The sequence below is a fragment of the Hoplias malabaricus genome, chromosome 3 (genome assembly GCF_029633855.1).
Source record: "Hoplias malabaricus isolate fHopMal1 chromosome 3, fHopMal1.hap1, whole genome shotgun sequence".
In the NCBI taxonomy this organism is placed as follows: Eukaryota; Metazoa; Chordata; class Actinopteri; order Characiformes; family Erythrinidae; genus Hoplias; species Hoplias malabaricus.
The window spans coordinates 12146879-12163474 of NC_089802.1; the positions used below are offsets into that span (position 1 = coordinate 12146879).

Sequence of the window (16596 nt, forward strand, 5' to 3'; positions counted from 1 at the left end):
ATAATAACACAAGATAACATTATCTCTCCAAATCTTAGGTGTATTGTTATGTCAATATCATGCACCAGGTCATAGGAACGTATTACTAGTCCTCAATGACACCTCGACCCCACCGCACTGATATTAAAATAGACTAACGTAAATTGAGTGGTAAAAGTCTGAAAGGTAATGAGAGTAAAAATAAAATGAATACTGTAATCCTTTTCCCTGTTCTCTATTGCCCCCCTCTCTCTCCTCCAGTGAGCTGAGAGCTGGCAGTAGATCAGCGCTGTTGTGGTGGTGTGTTTGCGGTGGGATTGGGAGACCTGTAGGCAGAGCACACACTGGGGAGCCTTGGTGTTTGTGCTTATGTCTGGAGCATGTGTGTGTGTGTGTGTGTGTGTGTGTGTGTGAGAGAGAGAGAGAGTCTTGATGGTAGATTAGTGAGGTCTAAGACGAAAATGTAGAGAGCAAAACTGACCCGTGTTTAATGAGAACAACAAACAAAGGAGCTGGCACTTGGCACAAGGAGTGTGTGTGTGGATGGATAAATGTGTGTGTGGCACTGAATGATCATTTTGTTTACTTAACGAGCAAATCCTCTCTCCAACATGTCCACAGTAAATATTTACCCTCATCTGAGGCTGTAATCTTATCCATGTGGCTGAATACAGTGCTTTCCCCTTCATTCTCTGCAGATTCTCCCATCTCATTTACTCTGCCTTGTTTTCTCTTAGTGCCACTTTGCCACAGCCTCACAACTAATTGAAGCTGTCACAGCTTAGACCCAGTAAACGCTTTGGCATCTAAGCACACAGGTTTCTGTAGGAATACATGACAGAAACACACTCTCCCAAACAACCTACAGCTACAAATATATAATTACTGTAAATATTATTTTATAGATGTGCCCTCATTCTGCAAAACTCCACAGAATTTTTGAATACACACTTTTTTATTTTTCAGCCAGCATTAAGGACCCCCTTGCTAGTTTACCTGGTAATGCACATTTGAGATGTTCAGCCACACAGATTTTACATGAACAAAACATTAAAACCCCTACCCCTTCTCATTAGCGGATTTGGCACAGTTACTAAAAGTTACTACTGGACCAATCACATCAATTAACTAATAGTTGCATTGAATCAATCAGATTTCTGCTCTTGTAGAGCTGCTCCAGTAAGCTGAGAGCAGGGCTAATGGAAACACAGAAGCAACAACAGCTCAGCTGTGATGTGTTAGACCACACCAGCTCACAGAATGGGACAGCAGACAGCAGTTCAAGAGCGTGTACCATATAAAAACTGTCCTTAGCTGCAAGACATACTATTGAGTTCCAAAGTGCCTCAGGAAGCAATAACAGCACAGAGACAATTCACAGAGAGCTTCAGTTTCTGTGGCTAACACAGAGACCAAACAGTGACACATAAGCCTTATGTCGAGCGTTGGCTAGCGTGGTATTGAAGACCCTGGCATTAGACCCTGAAGAAGTGGAAACTTCAGGATTCTCCTGAGTGATGCATCCTACTTTACTATTGGGTAGACTGACTGACAAATCTGGGCTGAGTGGATCCAGGAGAACTCTACCTGTCAGAATGCATACTGTCAACTGTAAAGTTTGGTGGAGGAGCTATAATGGTGTGGGTTCACTTTTTTATTTTATGGCTGGGATTTAGCTCAATTGAAAGGGGAGTTCTTTAGAATGATAACCTTCCAAATTTATGGCAAGTGTTGGAAGAATCATCCTGTTTCTTCAAGGCAATGCAAATATGCCCAAAGCAAAATCCGTATAGAAACGATCTGATGAGTTTAATTCATGTGGACGAGAACGCTTGTATAGAACCTGAACCCTTTGAGATGAACTAGAATACAGACTGCAAGCCAGGGTTTATCAGCACACATCAGAGTCCAACATTTCTAAGGCCCTTGTGGGTGAAAGGAAGCGAACTGCTGAAGGCATGTTCCAAAATCATTCATCCACTGAAGAACTATACGTAGCACTGATGCAGAGCAACCGAAAAGGCACACTTTATAACCTTAAATCTACACGTTGGTTGATGCTGAGTAAAGAACAGGAGTCATCAAAGCCTAGAAATAGACTCTAAAAATTGCATGTAATTGTCAGAAGGTCATTGCTAGTCTTTAGTGACTGTCCAGGAGTTTCTGAAAGTCACTACTCTGTTCCCTAACCTTTGGTCAGGACACAGTTAGAGCGGTGATAGCTACTCTGGCCTGGAAGTATGTGAAGCTGCTGAAATAGGTGAAGCTCAGTGTGTCAGCTGCCTCTCATTATAACCCCAGCCTATGACAGACACCACATAACCGCCTCAAAAGAGAGCCCTTTAGAAGCGCAGATTTATTTTGTGGAATGAATTACCAAGTATAATTAAAGCCTTAATCTCCTTTTTCCCCTCAACAAAACAATTTTGTATGAACCCAGAGAAGCAATCCAAAATTAATTTACCGCACCAGTGATTAGTATTAATTCTTTGCCAGCTAGTTCACTCTTCCCTTCTCTCTCTCTCCCTCTTTCTCTTGTGCAGGGTGTAGATGAAAGGATAGGTCCTGTTGTAACATATGATATGATCACGTGTAATTAGCATAAGCCCAGTGGTGTACAGGGGGCTGGCAGGCATGTACTCGTAATAGCCTTCATCTAGGGAATGGCAGCTTTGTGTCAGCAGGGGCTAGATCATGCTATGAGTCTGAAACTCTTGTCACACACAAGCCAAATCTTCTCTTTTCTGGCCAAGAAGGGCTCCTTGTCACAGTACAGGGTAAGAGGAGACAGCGGGGTGCAGATGAAGTGACATGAAACTCCACATGGAAGTGTTCCAAGTTATGGCAGGAGGGATGAACAGATGCCAAGTGTTCCAGGGGTTGACTACACTGGTCTCTAGGCATCACTCTTAACTATATAGGTGCCAAAAAAGGCTACTTTGAGTCGGTGCCAAAGAAGTCACACTTTTGATTCCCTAAAGAACCATCTGCTTTCAGTGGGTGGTTCCTTAAAAAACAATACAGTAAGAGATTAGGGTTACAGGTGCAACCCAAAAACTTCAGAACTGGTTTTACTCTTCTTCAATTAATACACTGAATGAAAGACTAGTTTTTTATTGTTCAATTGCTGGTTCATTTTCTTGTTGCCATATAAAGTCACTTTGCAAACATTTCTTTACAGTGCATTTTTAAGAACCGCCAGGTTTTTCAAAGGTTCTAAGACCATTCTAAGCTTTTCCTGGAACTGTGGCCCAAGCCAAAATCCTTATATGAACCTATTTTTCAAAATGATTTTCAAAGACAGACTTGTATGTATGAACAGCTTTGTGCACCTGTGTCCATAATTGACCATAGAGGGATCAGAGAGGCTTATTGCACCAAAGTGGCCAACAGGGAGAGGATGAGCTTGTCGGCCTAATTAGAGCTAAAAACAAAATGGCATTCAAGAAAAAAAGAGAAGAGAAAGAACGAAAGAGCAGCTCCGACTCTCACCTGGCCTTTCCTTTCTTATGTACTCTCATGAAACCAACTATTTTTCAGCTGCTTCCTCAGGTGACCTCTAGCAGAGATGTAAAGCCTTGTTTGAGTGGAGCAGGCTCTTCATAGTGTGCGTAACAAGGGGATGACAAAGTACAGAAAGGTGGGATCGATGGGAAGAGTGAAGCCCTGTTTGTTAGAGCAGGTGTGCGCACGTCTTTGTGTTGTTTTGGAGGACAGAAGGGAGGGATCGATGGTGCGTTTGCTTTGTGTAGGTAAATGATCGTCGTGGAGACGGACAGGTACACTCCATCTTGTGGCCCTCAGGGGACTGAAGACAAATTGGCCTAAAACCCTCATCATCCCTTTCACTCCCAATTCTGAGCCTTAACACTGCCACTGACTACAGGCAGCCGCCGAACAGAGCTTCAACCCAGAACAGCTTTATTTATTGAGAAGAATTCCGTCATGTTCCTCTCCAAGGTCATGACCGGTCAAATGCGCTCCAAGGGTAAATTTGGGAACCTTAAATTAATAAACACTTGCTTCGTTTGATCACACAATTGGTGAAAATACAGAGGCTCCTCAAGTTCCCAAAGACACAGGAAACAGATCTCAGTTTGTGGAAGAAAGAAATATTTATTAATAATCATATTAATCATGATGATAGTAATCATAAGATAATGATATAATAAATATTACTGGTTGTCTGAAGCACATTGGAAGCATACAGAAAGAGAACAACTCAAATGCAAAGTTAGAGAGACCCAGAACAGCTGAAGTTTAGTCTTTTCAGTTTTCAATAACAATTTCAGTTTTTTTTGTTTTGTTTTTTGTTTTTTTTTTAACTTGTACTTATTTGGAACAACTGCAAAATATATATGAAGAAAATAAAACTTAAAATATTAGAAATAGCTTTGTTCTTACGTTGAGCCAGTGTAACACATGAAGGACATTTTTTTTTATTCCTTTTCTCTTTTGTAGTATAATACGTTTTGTATTGAGCTGATAGAGGAAGGAGCTTTTATACATTTGTAGTAGAAAAGAAAGGGGCTGGAAGCATACAGACACTGGATGGATGAATGGATGGATGGATGGTTACTCTTTCACTGAGACGGCCTACTCACACCCCATTCAAACCTTTGTGCTTAGGGGGATTGGTGAAGATGCGCGGGGCTGTTGGGTGATGGAGCGGGTGTGACTGATGGCTGGACTGGGGTTGGGTCAGCTTTAGTAAAGGCTGGACTGCTTGGGTCAGTTGGGGTTTAGAAAGGTAGAGTTGACGACTTGGCTGAAGGGACTTCGGTGGATAGAGTCAGCTGCATAAGTGCTCGTGGGCCTGGTCGAGCGAGCAGACAGGAAGACGAAAGTTTGGCCGAGGGGACAAAGTTGTGGGCACAAGCACTTGTTTGAGGTCAAGCTTAGGGGAGGGGACAATGAACAGACTACACTTTGCATTGGCTCTTGGCTTTGGGCTGAGGAAGACAGGGTGAGCTGGCTTTGGTGCTTAGGTGGACGGATCTGTGGACTTGAAGGAAGCAGGTAGTCTCAACAGGGTGAAGACAGCAAGCCAAAAGGTACAGTGCAAGAGCTGACACACACCTCACAGCAGAGTCAAAAACCAGGACGTGTAAACAAGATATATGTGTCATACAGACAAAAAAAGCAAAGAAATAAACCCAGAGGTCTCGGATCTCTGTGGAATTGACATCTTTTTGTTAAGTTTGTTCAGTCACAGTCTCTTTCAGTGCAGATTCGGCCACTCGATTTTAGTGTCCCTGAAACAGCTCGTCACGACTGGCAATTCCCGTCTGCCACTGCTTATGCATGAAAATGCTCCACAGCTCTCTTCTCATGGGGTGAACAGATGCCTCCACTGCCCAGGATATGGTTACTTTTAATGATCCTTTAAGTATCAAAGTAGTACAATCGCTGAGATACGAGTTGCCAGCTTCATAGAAAATAAAGTATTGTTCTGAGAGGACGTATGCAGCGAAGAGGAGATATATCTTTATCTATGGAGGGGATGTCAGTTCTGTCTCGTCATAACACCTGAGTCCAAGGAAGCTCATGATTTTGCAAAGCTTGGGAATGCCATCTGGAGAAGGTTACCTACACTTTACTAAATGTACCGTTCTTACACACCGAGCCAAAATATTGGATTCCTGAAAAAACATAAGAAAATCAACGGTATGTCACATCAAACATTTTTTTTTTAAATCCACACAGAGTAATACCTCTTAACAGGAAGCTTTTGCATGTAGGTAAACTGTTCACATTTTGCCTTGTGAAAAAAAATCGAGTAATCTTTTTATTGTCTAACTCAGACAGCACATTTTTCCTTGTTTTCTCCTTCTTTTTTTCTTTTTTTTTTGAAGCACATCAGTAAACCATTCTGACTGATTCAATAATTTAGCATGTTGCTCGTGTTGTCCTGCAGGTCCATTGGCTGACCAGAGCACTCTTATTCCGTATGTGAGAAGTCAACTGGACTCACAGAGGTCCATCTCATTTCCAACAGAGCTCGGGTCCAGCATCAGAACAGAGACTAGCTAGACCATGTACATACATTTACAAAGTACTGCTTAAAAAATAACGACATGTACATAAAAAGTTCAAGAGTTTTGAAGTACATTCAATAGCTGAAACAAAGACTTGGACAGACAGAAAAATGCCACCGAAGTAAAAATCTCTCAGTACATTGACAGTGCATAAATTTCCGTCAAAAATGAACCTGCACCACCATCGAAAAACAAAAGATAAAATCATCATTTGAAGGGTCGCAAAGTCACAAATAGATATATTCATATATAAATGTTTTCCATACTTGTAATACAATAATACAACATTAGTAAATGGCTACAATTGACATTTGACCATGCTCAGAAGCATGTTATTAGTACAACGTTTAAATATATAAGGATGTCACTAAAGTGGAGCTTGATAGAAGTAGAAAGGTAACAGACTTTTAGTAAAACTTTGCTTGCAACCCTTTGACTAAACTGCTGCCCATCTCACTTTGTTTCTCACATTATAGCAGGCAAGAGCCCATTTTCAAGATGGATGGCCAAACTCCCGTGACAATACCAAGCAGACAGCTCCAATTTTCTTAATTTGTAGCCCCCTGACACCATGTACAAAAGTGGTTTACTACACAGCACAGCCACCTCCACAACAACACCACAATGTAATGCTTTTTTGGTAGCACTGGGGCCACGAATCTATGAAGCCCCCTTCCCCCTATTTCCCACTAACACTCCTGCGACCAATACATGCCCACACACTAGAGCATGCACTCACACACACACACACACACACACACACACACACACACACACACACACACACACACACACACACACACACACACACACACTCACATTCACACCCCTGTAAGCCCCAGTCCTCTCATTCTACATCAGTGGGCCTTTACACATTGTGCTACTGAAAACAGAGGTTTGACAGACAGCATGAACAGCTATATGAACTGCATCTTTTGATCTGGCTGGGTTCAAACATTAGCAGACCGTATCGAATATTTTTTAGCTCTTGCCACATTTACCCACATTTAGACCAGTGGCCATTTAGAATCCTGTACTGGGCGCAACTTGAGAACATACTCCACAACAAAAGACCTCCAGAAGAATTTATCATTCATCATACACCTCCATAAGACCTTTATCATTAGTAAGAGACTGCCATAGGACTGTGACAGGCTTTGGGTGGTATATTTACAGCACCTTGACTATCGCCTGTCTCTCCTCTTATTTGAAAGATAAAAAGTTATTTTTTAAGTATTGTCTCTTCTTAACACTGGGTTATACTTGGCATGGAACATGATCATTATATTACAGAGGCAAAAAAAAAATATCTAATTAAAAATGACATTTTGCTTATTATTTCTTTTCTGTCGTATGCAGTTAGAAAAAACTGCTTCAAACCAAAGATACTGGATGCTTGAAAGATGGAGGGTGAAGGGGTGAATAAAAGCTTCACTGACTAGAGGCCCATGACCTTTTTTTTTTTTCTTCCATTGGAAAGTAACGCAGTTCAACAGGAACTTAGCCTTAGTCCACTGAGGCATTAGCTGTCACTGCCGACCCACGGAGGGATCAGCGATGGAAGACACAGCCGCAGCATGCGCTGAAGCTCCACGTGAAACCAGGCTGTGAGGAATTGTGTCTAAAGGAGCTGCAGCCCAACCCAAATGCCCAGAGCCTTCCCCCACCCAATCTCAAGGGCAGGACAACAGACGAGGGGTAGGGGGTGTTACTCTGGGGGTGGAGAAAAACACCCCCCCACCCCCCTCTCCAACATCACTGCACTGATGCATCATTCACCTCTGCTAATGTTTTTTTTTTTCTGTTTTAAACATTTGTACCATATTTATACATACATATATCGCTATATAGATATATATATATATACACTCATCTTTTACTCTTTTTTTTGAAATCATAAACTTAAAAAACCTTAGAAAAATAAAAAGTTTTATGATGAGCTTTTCTCTTGTCCTCCACTCAGCCAGGCTGTCCCGGGTGAACGCTAAAACTCCTCCCTCCGCAACCTGGCTGCTTCATTCAAAGCGTCTTCGTCTCTGTCTGATGCCTTCAGCTCACAGCCTCGGTGGAAGGGATCCTTTTAACTTCTTTTTTGTGTGTTTTTGCTTTTTTTTTTTTTTCTTTTAAACGTGTTTTTTTTTCGTGTCTTGCCTCCTTAAATCTTCTTGTCGTCCACTATTTCACTGATGTCCATCTCTTCTATGGTCCCACCTTTTCTCTTTTATTTACTGGAAACATGAAAAAGAGTGATACGTGAAAAGATATCCCACAAAGCTATGGCAAAATGTAAATAATTGTCATTTATATAAAAAAAACAAGCAAAAGTACATCATCTGAAAACATCAGCTGCTCTGTACACTGTGTGGAAATTGGTTGATGAACAAAAACATATCTCATATCTCTTTTACTTCTGCAGAGTTTGTGTTTGTGAACCAGCTGAACGAATTAAACAGCAAACAAGAAAAAAGAAAACAGTCTGCGGCAAGAAATCTGCTTATTACATTCTGCTAATTGCACAGACTTAGCATTAGACGTAATCCCGGGATATACTACTGAACAAACATTTTGGAATTATCTTCCAAATCCTGGAATAGAGGGACTGCATTGAAAGTGAGATACAAATGAGAGGGCTCTTGCTAAAGCTGGGCATAATTAAGTAATGGAATGAATGTGGTAATGAAGGAGGAAAGAGCAAGTGGTTTCTACACTGAGAGCTGGACAGAGACAGAAGAACAGAGAGAGAAAGAGGAAAGGGACTGGAGGAAGGAGAGGAGATGTAGGGTGTCCTGGGGGCTCTCGTCCTGACAGAAGCTCTCTAATTTAGGGAGATGTGGCAGTGCAGTGAAGAGCCTCAGAAGAGAGTACAGGCCGACTTTAATTTTAACATCACTTTGTAGTTGCTGGGCTCTCCCTGGAGGAGCCCACAGATGTGCACTGGCATACTGATCAAGCCCAATGATGGGCTTCTGTTCTCGACATGAGCCACATTATCTCTTACACAGACACAGGATGGGCTCCAGTGGGCATTCACTCCACAAACACGGACAGAAATAGACTGAGGGAGAGGTACTACAACCACTCCAGCGCATCAGCAGCTAAACTCTGTCCACTCGAGCAGGACAAAGCAGGGGCTCTCTTTTCTCTCAAATGATTCAGACACCGGTGGAGTCTATGAGGAAATCTGACCGTGCACTAATAACCAAAAACCCAATATCAGAAACATATTTCTTAGTGCAGGACTAAATGGCACAGTCAGGGGTGAATATGCATTGGACAATCTTCATAATCAAGACTTTTGCTTAAATCATTATGGCTCCAAATGATCATTTTGTGCTCCATAGACTCTGTGACTTAATGTAATCACCCATCACAGTGAATCTAGCCTCTTGGGAACACAGGAAGAACATCACACACTTTAACAAAATAATAGTAAATGCCAATTTGACTGTGCATACATTTATGGAAATTGTATATATAAAAAATGAACCAAAATTGGAACGGGAAAAAAAGAGTATTCCACAAATATTTAAATAAATTCTGAATTATTAAGTCACTAAGAGGTCAACCATTTTATTCATGGAGTCTTTGTGTGTGTTGTTTTACTGGTGAGGCTTTTCTTCACAGTGGTGACGTTTGGAACCAGGGGCCAAGATGTCTACCGTCCAAACAGCTATTTTGTTTTTTTTTGGGAAAGAAATTTCCCAAAGAACGTACACCCCTCTTCTAGGATTTTATATATAATATGTATATAAATGTATTAATTACATAGTTGTAAAGGACCTTATTTCAAATCTAGTATAAAAGCATGTGTCAAACCCAGGGCAACGTTTTTTTTTTAACCATTTTTAATTAAATAACTGCTGAGGGAGCTTAGCCACTAAATTCTTCAGATGTCTGGGTCCTATCACCATCGCTCCGAACAGCTCAGACTGGGTGAGTTTTAACCAGAACTATTTAAATTCAACCACAAAGACCTTTGAAAAGTCATATTAGCCCAAAATCTTGTTCAAGGATTAATTACATTCATATACAAGGATAAACATGTTATAATTCCTTTTTATTTAGACACAAAAACAGATGAAACTTTTGTCTTTATATAGTGTACAGAACTAGAACTACAGAATTTTCTGAGCATATAATAAAGCATTGAATAGAAGTAAACTCTTACTATCAGTCAATGGTTTCACAGAGTATGATTCAGGAAAATAAAAAAGAATTGAAAATGACCAGCACGTATTGCACATGATCTGAAGAGCAAGGACATTTAGGACTACAGTAAAGGTGACAGATTACACATATAAAAGAGGATCTTTAATACATGTGCACATATATGTCTGTGTATAGTATATGCACAAAGATAAATTTTTGCTTAATTTTTTTTTTAAAAAACATTTTCTAAAAATCCCCTGACAGAAGAAAACTCTGATGTTAAATGGGACACTGAAAAGACTTTATTTTAAATGACTCTGTAATTCCAGAACTGAAGTGAAAGTGCATTAATAATGTATTTTAATAACTGTAGTGTAGCAGCAACAGGAGGGTGGATATGGTGCCTTCGTATATCACCTCTGCTTGTGTTTTACACAGTGGCTAAAACAGTTCTCTTAATATCTTTGCTGTCACAAGCTCTCGATACTTGTTATGACGGCCTATTTCTCGTTCATTCTCTTCGCCTGTGTCTGTGATGAGTGGAGAGGTAAGGAAGGAGGTAGATTTTCTTACTTTTGTTGGGTTCTTCTTCTTTTTTTCAATCTATATCTACATGTCATTGTGAGATTCTTTGTTATTAATAAAAGAGGAACAAAAAGTTTGCGAGGGTTCAGATATTTGAGTTTTGCTGGTCTTCTTGTTCAAGTTCCATTCATTCTATCTCACTCCCTTCACCTGGAAGACACTAATAAATACTGCACTATGTATCAGCGATATTTATGAACATGCATTACACCTAGTTCATTAACAAATGCACTAAAAAGTCTTACAACTCTAGCATCAAACTTTTTTTTTTGTACTTGTCCGAAGATGACGAACCCGTCCGTGACTTTAAGAATCCGGTGAACACGTAAAAAACTTCACCACGGAAAAACTGAGTTACAGAGTACATTGCCTCTGGGTACTGGCCCCTAGCCCATGGTGCCATCTTACAAATGACTGCATTAAGAGAGCCAATTAAATGGGCAATCTTTAATGGCATACCGCAGCATCCATGCAAGATAAAGACCTCCATCATGTCCATCATCCGCAAGCTTAAACTTTCATTTAGATGCCAGCAAACTGTCCTCAAAGCACTCATCTCTTTTTCAGCCCTATTTAGCCTAACACTCAGAATGCTATAATCACACAAATAGCTAATTGAGCTATAATTGAGTAATAATACAGTATGATTGATACAACTCTTTGTAATCGAGATAAAATGTGATGGCTGTTACTAAGAGCCATTTAAATCAAAATGAAGAGTTTCACATTTCTGCATAGATACTGTGTGCATTTATAGGATCTGTATCAGTAAAACAAGCAACATGAGTTTATTTTCTTCAGGTTTCCCAGTATAGAGAACAGCAACACACGTCAAACAAACAAAAGGTGTGAATGTGAAATGTCCACCAGTGGATTTATCCGGTAATGTCATTCCTCGTATTCTGAGTTAATTGTTTAAAGAAGGAGTCATTTAAAACGGTCTTTCACTGAACTGAAAATGAAACCAAATGTCAGAGAGCAGATTAAATACCTCATATACACACATTTAAATATCCCGATTACACGGCACAGAGTTATTGAAACACAGTTAGACATAATTGGTTCTCTCATCTGAGAAAGTATAAAGAAACATGTTTTAAAGCGTCTTACATAGTTCTATAAAAATTCCACATGGAGCGTCTTTAGGCTTATAGTGTTCAGAATATAAAATGAAAAATTGATAGCTTTGTTTCTCTAAGCGTTAAGCACTACAGTAGAGCTGTGATATTCTTATATATGCAAACACATCTATAGTTACACACAAGTATACATCTTCATATCTATCCATCTAGGGTTGGCATCTTATTTTTAGAAAAATGCATATGTACACAGATAAATAAAAACAAACAAAACAAAACAATCCCAAAACACTGCTAGGAACAGATAAAGTGCAAGCCTGCGAGTCGTATACGAATGTTATTTACAGCTTATGTTAGCAGTTGTTTTGGAAGCTCTAGCCCAGTATTCCATTCCCACAGAGAAAGAGCTTTTTAAGGTGGTGAAGCTTGGTTGTTATCTGATGAACAACAGCAACATTTTCAGCTCAGAGGCACTGTGTTTTCAGCTACCATCCAAACAGCATTTATTCTGTTCTAAAGCAAATAAAAAGTGATGAGTAAAGGATGGAGACGGTGCAGGTGCTAGTTTTGGACTTCAGCTCTTTTTCAACACAGTAAAGAGTGTTTGATTTGACCCGGTGTAGAATATTTTAATCATTGCATGTGGGTTCTGGATGTCTGAATGGAACTACCGTTCAGTTTTTTTAGTAACGTGTAAATATTCGACTTTTTTTTGTTGTTTTTTTAAAGCAAAAATTGACCTTTTGTTTTTTGTTTTCTTTTTAAACACCAACTGAAGAATAAAACGTTTACACTGAAGTGTAACAGCAAAATTTGACAAAACATGTTCTGAAAGGTTAACTGCATAAAAAACTAAAATCATTTAATTGTAAAGCTACTGGTAAAGACTGCTTTGTTTACTCGTATATAAAAAGATAAAGTAACATTCAGTGTAGAGTGGTAGAAATCATTCAATCCGTGAATAAATAGAAAGAATAATACAGTGTTGAGAACTGAATTCGACAGTGTAAATAAGGGTTAATTAATTAAAAATGAAAAACGGGACCTGCCTCCTGATCTGCTAGCATAATTTCTTTGTTTTCTCAGGTTACTCCTGCTCTAAAGAGGAAGTAGAGATGTGCAGAGGTGGAGGAGGATGTGGAGGGGATGCTTATTTAAGTGAAATATTATGTTGTACGGTAGATTTCTTCTTCAAAGGGGGAAAAGCACAGCATCCAATCTCTGTTTTACAATAGGCTGCATGCGATTTCAGACTAGTGGGAGAATGGTGTGTCTGGAGCCACAAGCGCTATGGTAATAGAAGGAGCAGAACGCCGGCGCTATGCGCAGGGTAAGCCTAGTGTATCTTCAAATGAGATCAGTGGTTATTGACTCAATGGTGTTATCTTTAATCTGTGGAGTAAATTGCCTTGGATGCTGCCTCTCCATCCTGGCTCTTTTCTCCCTTTCTTCTATAACTCCCCTCTTTTTCGATTCCATTCGAAGAGAGCAAGCAGCTATTTACTGGGCATGGTGTGTGTGTCAATGTATGGCTATGTGAGCTGCTTCTCAGCCTTGGGGACATGATCAACGCCCTGAGCAACTCGGAAACGAGAGAGGCCCTATTTCACACTGAGGATTATTGGCTTCTCCCACTCCTTCTCTCCTTCCTTCTCTCTCTCTCTCTCTTTCATAGGTAGTCTTGCCTTGTATGTTCTCTAAAGGCCTAGCATGTCTTATCACAGGCCGTCTGGGATTGGAACGGAGGGTAAAGTCACCTTGACAGAGAGTCTCACACCTTAGTGAACTCATCCATTGAAAGGAGGGGGGGAATTCATATGGAACACTGCGCCACACTTCTACGTTTTAAAATTCCACTTTTCAGCAGGATCTACATCATTCATTAAAAGTAATTCAGATTGTTTCAGTGAAAAATGCATCATTCCAGAGAAACTTGCAGAGTCAGTATTGTGCACAATAGCCGTGTCCCGTCTGAAGCCTTTAAAGCCTCTAAAACCCACCTTGTGGAAATTTATTACACAAAATGGGTACAAATATGTTGCCTGAAGCTTGAGAGACCGTTTTACGATAGGTTTTGGTCTACAGAGTATTTTTTTTGTATACACTAGTATCCTCAAGACATTTCAATGAATTACCTGCCAGGCATTGTACGGAAAAATAGTAGCTCAATAAAATTCTATGGATTTCTCAATATTTTAGCTCTAGCATATGATACATATCTGTGCAGACACACAGATTCACAAGGTAACAAGGAGTTTACACGGTATATAACAGACCTACGCTATAAACTTAGTAAATGAAGTCAAATTGGCCCTTTTTCTATTAATAACAGCAAAATTAAGACAAATCTGCGCAATCCCTCTTTTACAGAAACACAACACAAATCCTGAAATAAGTTCTTCCAAGAGTCACTTTCCTCTTTCCGTCTCGTAGCCGAGACATTTGGTTTATTTGGCCGCTCTGTGACATGGTTAATTGACACGTATCTTACCTGAGAGGAGGTAGACCCTCCATGTCCGATAAGGATTCAATTGATCTTCTCAGACCCAAATTATTCATCTTGCTCCCACATCCCTTTTCCATCCTGCAGGAAGTCCTAAATCTCGGCTTGTCTTATTAAGGGTCCTGAAGCAAGCTATACATTTTTGGCCTGCTAATAATGTCGAAGAAATATACGACTTTGGTGGGACACACCAGGCACTTAACAAGTAACTCAACAGCAGATCAATACTTGAACATGTTGTTCAGCGCTGGGCGGCTCTTCGTCTTTGCAAAATGTGCAGCTCTTTGTTTCTCATTTTAAACTTACTTGGCACTTTTGCTATGCTTTTTTTTGTTTGTTTTGGAGCCGTTTTATCTCCGTGTTGTATTTCTGCATCTCATTGCAGGAATGACCTTTAAGAAGAAGTGTGTGCCTTCTATTTAAACAACAACAGCGATGAATATTTCAGCAGTGTGTTGCTATGCCTTCGCTGCCATCACTTACGCTGCAGTGGGATTTCAAGATTTCATCAGCTAGAGGGTGCAATAGACCATGGAGTGGGAATGCACTCTCCCTTTTGATATTAATGTGCTATGTTTATTTACAGAATGATATAAGAGCTGGAGATAATGGGCATGATTAAGCGTGCGCTCGTACTGGGAAGTCTTGCTCAGGGCACTTGATCATGAATATAAGCTCTGCTCCCCTAAGAGAAAGAGAAGTTTATACTGTACTTGCTCTTTTGTTTTGTTCAGATACTGTGCACAGAGTAATGGTAAAGTTTATGTTTATATCGTTCTATTCGGGGAAAAGATCCGGAGCAGAAGACGCTGTTCTCAATAAAAACAAATGTGGATATGAATATGATATTCTCTTTCACAAGAGCGTCAAATTCTCAAGACAAATGTTCATGAGGAGTGTTGTTATTGCCGTTTGTCGTTATACTGGAAATGAACTGACTGTACATTTGTGTGTGTGTGTGTGTGTGTGTGTGTGTTTTGAGCTGAAATATTGTGTTACGTCTGTAGCAATGGAATACTTTTGGACCAAACCATAAAATAAACTCTTGACAGGGATATTCCAAAACTATATACATTAACAATCACATAGTCAGGACATGGAAATTTGCGCAGTGTGAATGAAGATTTAATACAAAGGAAAAGGGTGACATGGCAACATCATATTGGTCCCTCTGGCAGGTGAGGAGAGGTCTGCAGCAATGAGCAATTTAAAGCAAAACAGAAAAGTAGATATCGTGACAGACGTACGGTATTTCAGATTCAGACGTCCTACAATTCCTTAAGGAGAAGTTAAAGCTTTGGAAACAAATCGAATTCCTTTCCAAGTAAAAAAGTAGAACAGTGCACCAATAGAATAACGCCATAGCCACCACCCCTACAGTGTTCACGTATCTAAGTCTTAACCTGAATTCATGATTTCCTTTCCGTTTTAGAGACAAGGAGATGAAGGTAAACCCTGTGAATATATTCGTGGAAACGGTAGAGGAAGGTATATGCTTGGACAGAGGTTTTGCACAGACTGGTTAGTAACATATTTAAACACCTCTGCAAGGCCCTTTCCCTCCTCTCCTTTCCAACATAAATCAGCTGAGCTCATGCTCATAAATCTAAAGCCAGACTAAATGAGAAAGCTCACTGGACAGCACCTCTCCTCCCTCCAAGCTGTCATTCAGCCCCTCCATCCCCTCTCGGACCACACATTTCAATACAAACAGAACAGATTCCAAATCAATACAGCAATGACACAAACATCAAAGAGAAAATCAGGAGAAAAAAATCACACAGATGCTGAAAGAGGTCTGACTTCTAACTCAAAACAACAACAACTTGAAAAGGGTGTTCAAGGTAGGGTCAGCGGAAACCCGGAAGCATTTTGCTCTATTTAGTTTTCCCGGGAAGGAGGTGGTGGGTTGTTTGTTTTTTTGTTTGCTTTTTGTTTTGTCTGGGGATGGGTTTTTCTGTCTTTAGTAGGGAGTGAAGCGACTGTACCCTCCTCTGTATAGGCTAGCCTGCAACATCAAAGATGAAAAACAAAAAGGTTCCAATCAGTGTAAAGTAGATTCTTTGGCTTCTCTTTTCTTAGAATTTTCTTCCCTTTCTTCTTCCTTTTGCTTCAAAATGGCAAGATGAATTTCACACCTACTGGGATTCTTTAAGGTTCAACTGGACAGCGACTAAAGCAGGCCACGCCTTCTGTTCAAGTGTCCAATCAGTGATCTCTAACCCACCGAATGGTGATTACAGAACTTTGTCTCGGCTTGGCA

At 40.2% G+C, this 16596-nt stretch overlaps 1 protein-coding gene across 4 annotated transcripts in view; it reads right to left on the minus strand.

Annotated features, from left to right (window-relative positions):
• Window positions 1-16207: 16207 nt before the first annotated feature.
• Window positions 16208-16596, minus strand: part of rbfox3a (RNA binding fox-1 homolog 3a) — a 510141-nt gene continuing 509752 nt past the window's right edge. For all 4 annotated transcript variants that reach the window (XM_066663315.1, XM_066663314.1, XM_066663316.1 and 1 more), the window contains one exon: window positions 16208-16341. In XM_066663315.1, coding sequence (XP_066519412.1) covers window positions 16297-16341 — 45 coding nt within the window. In that variant the 3' untranslated portion in view covers window positions 16208-16296. The remainder of the gene's footprint in view (window positions 16342-16596) is intronic.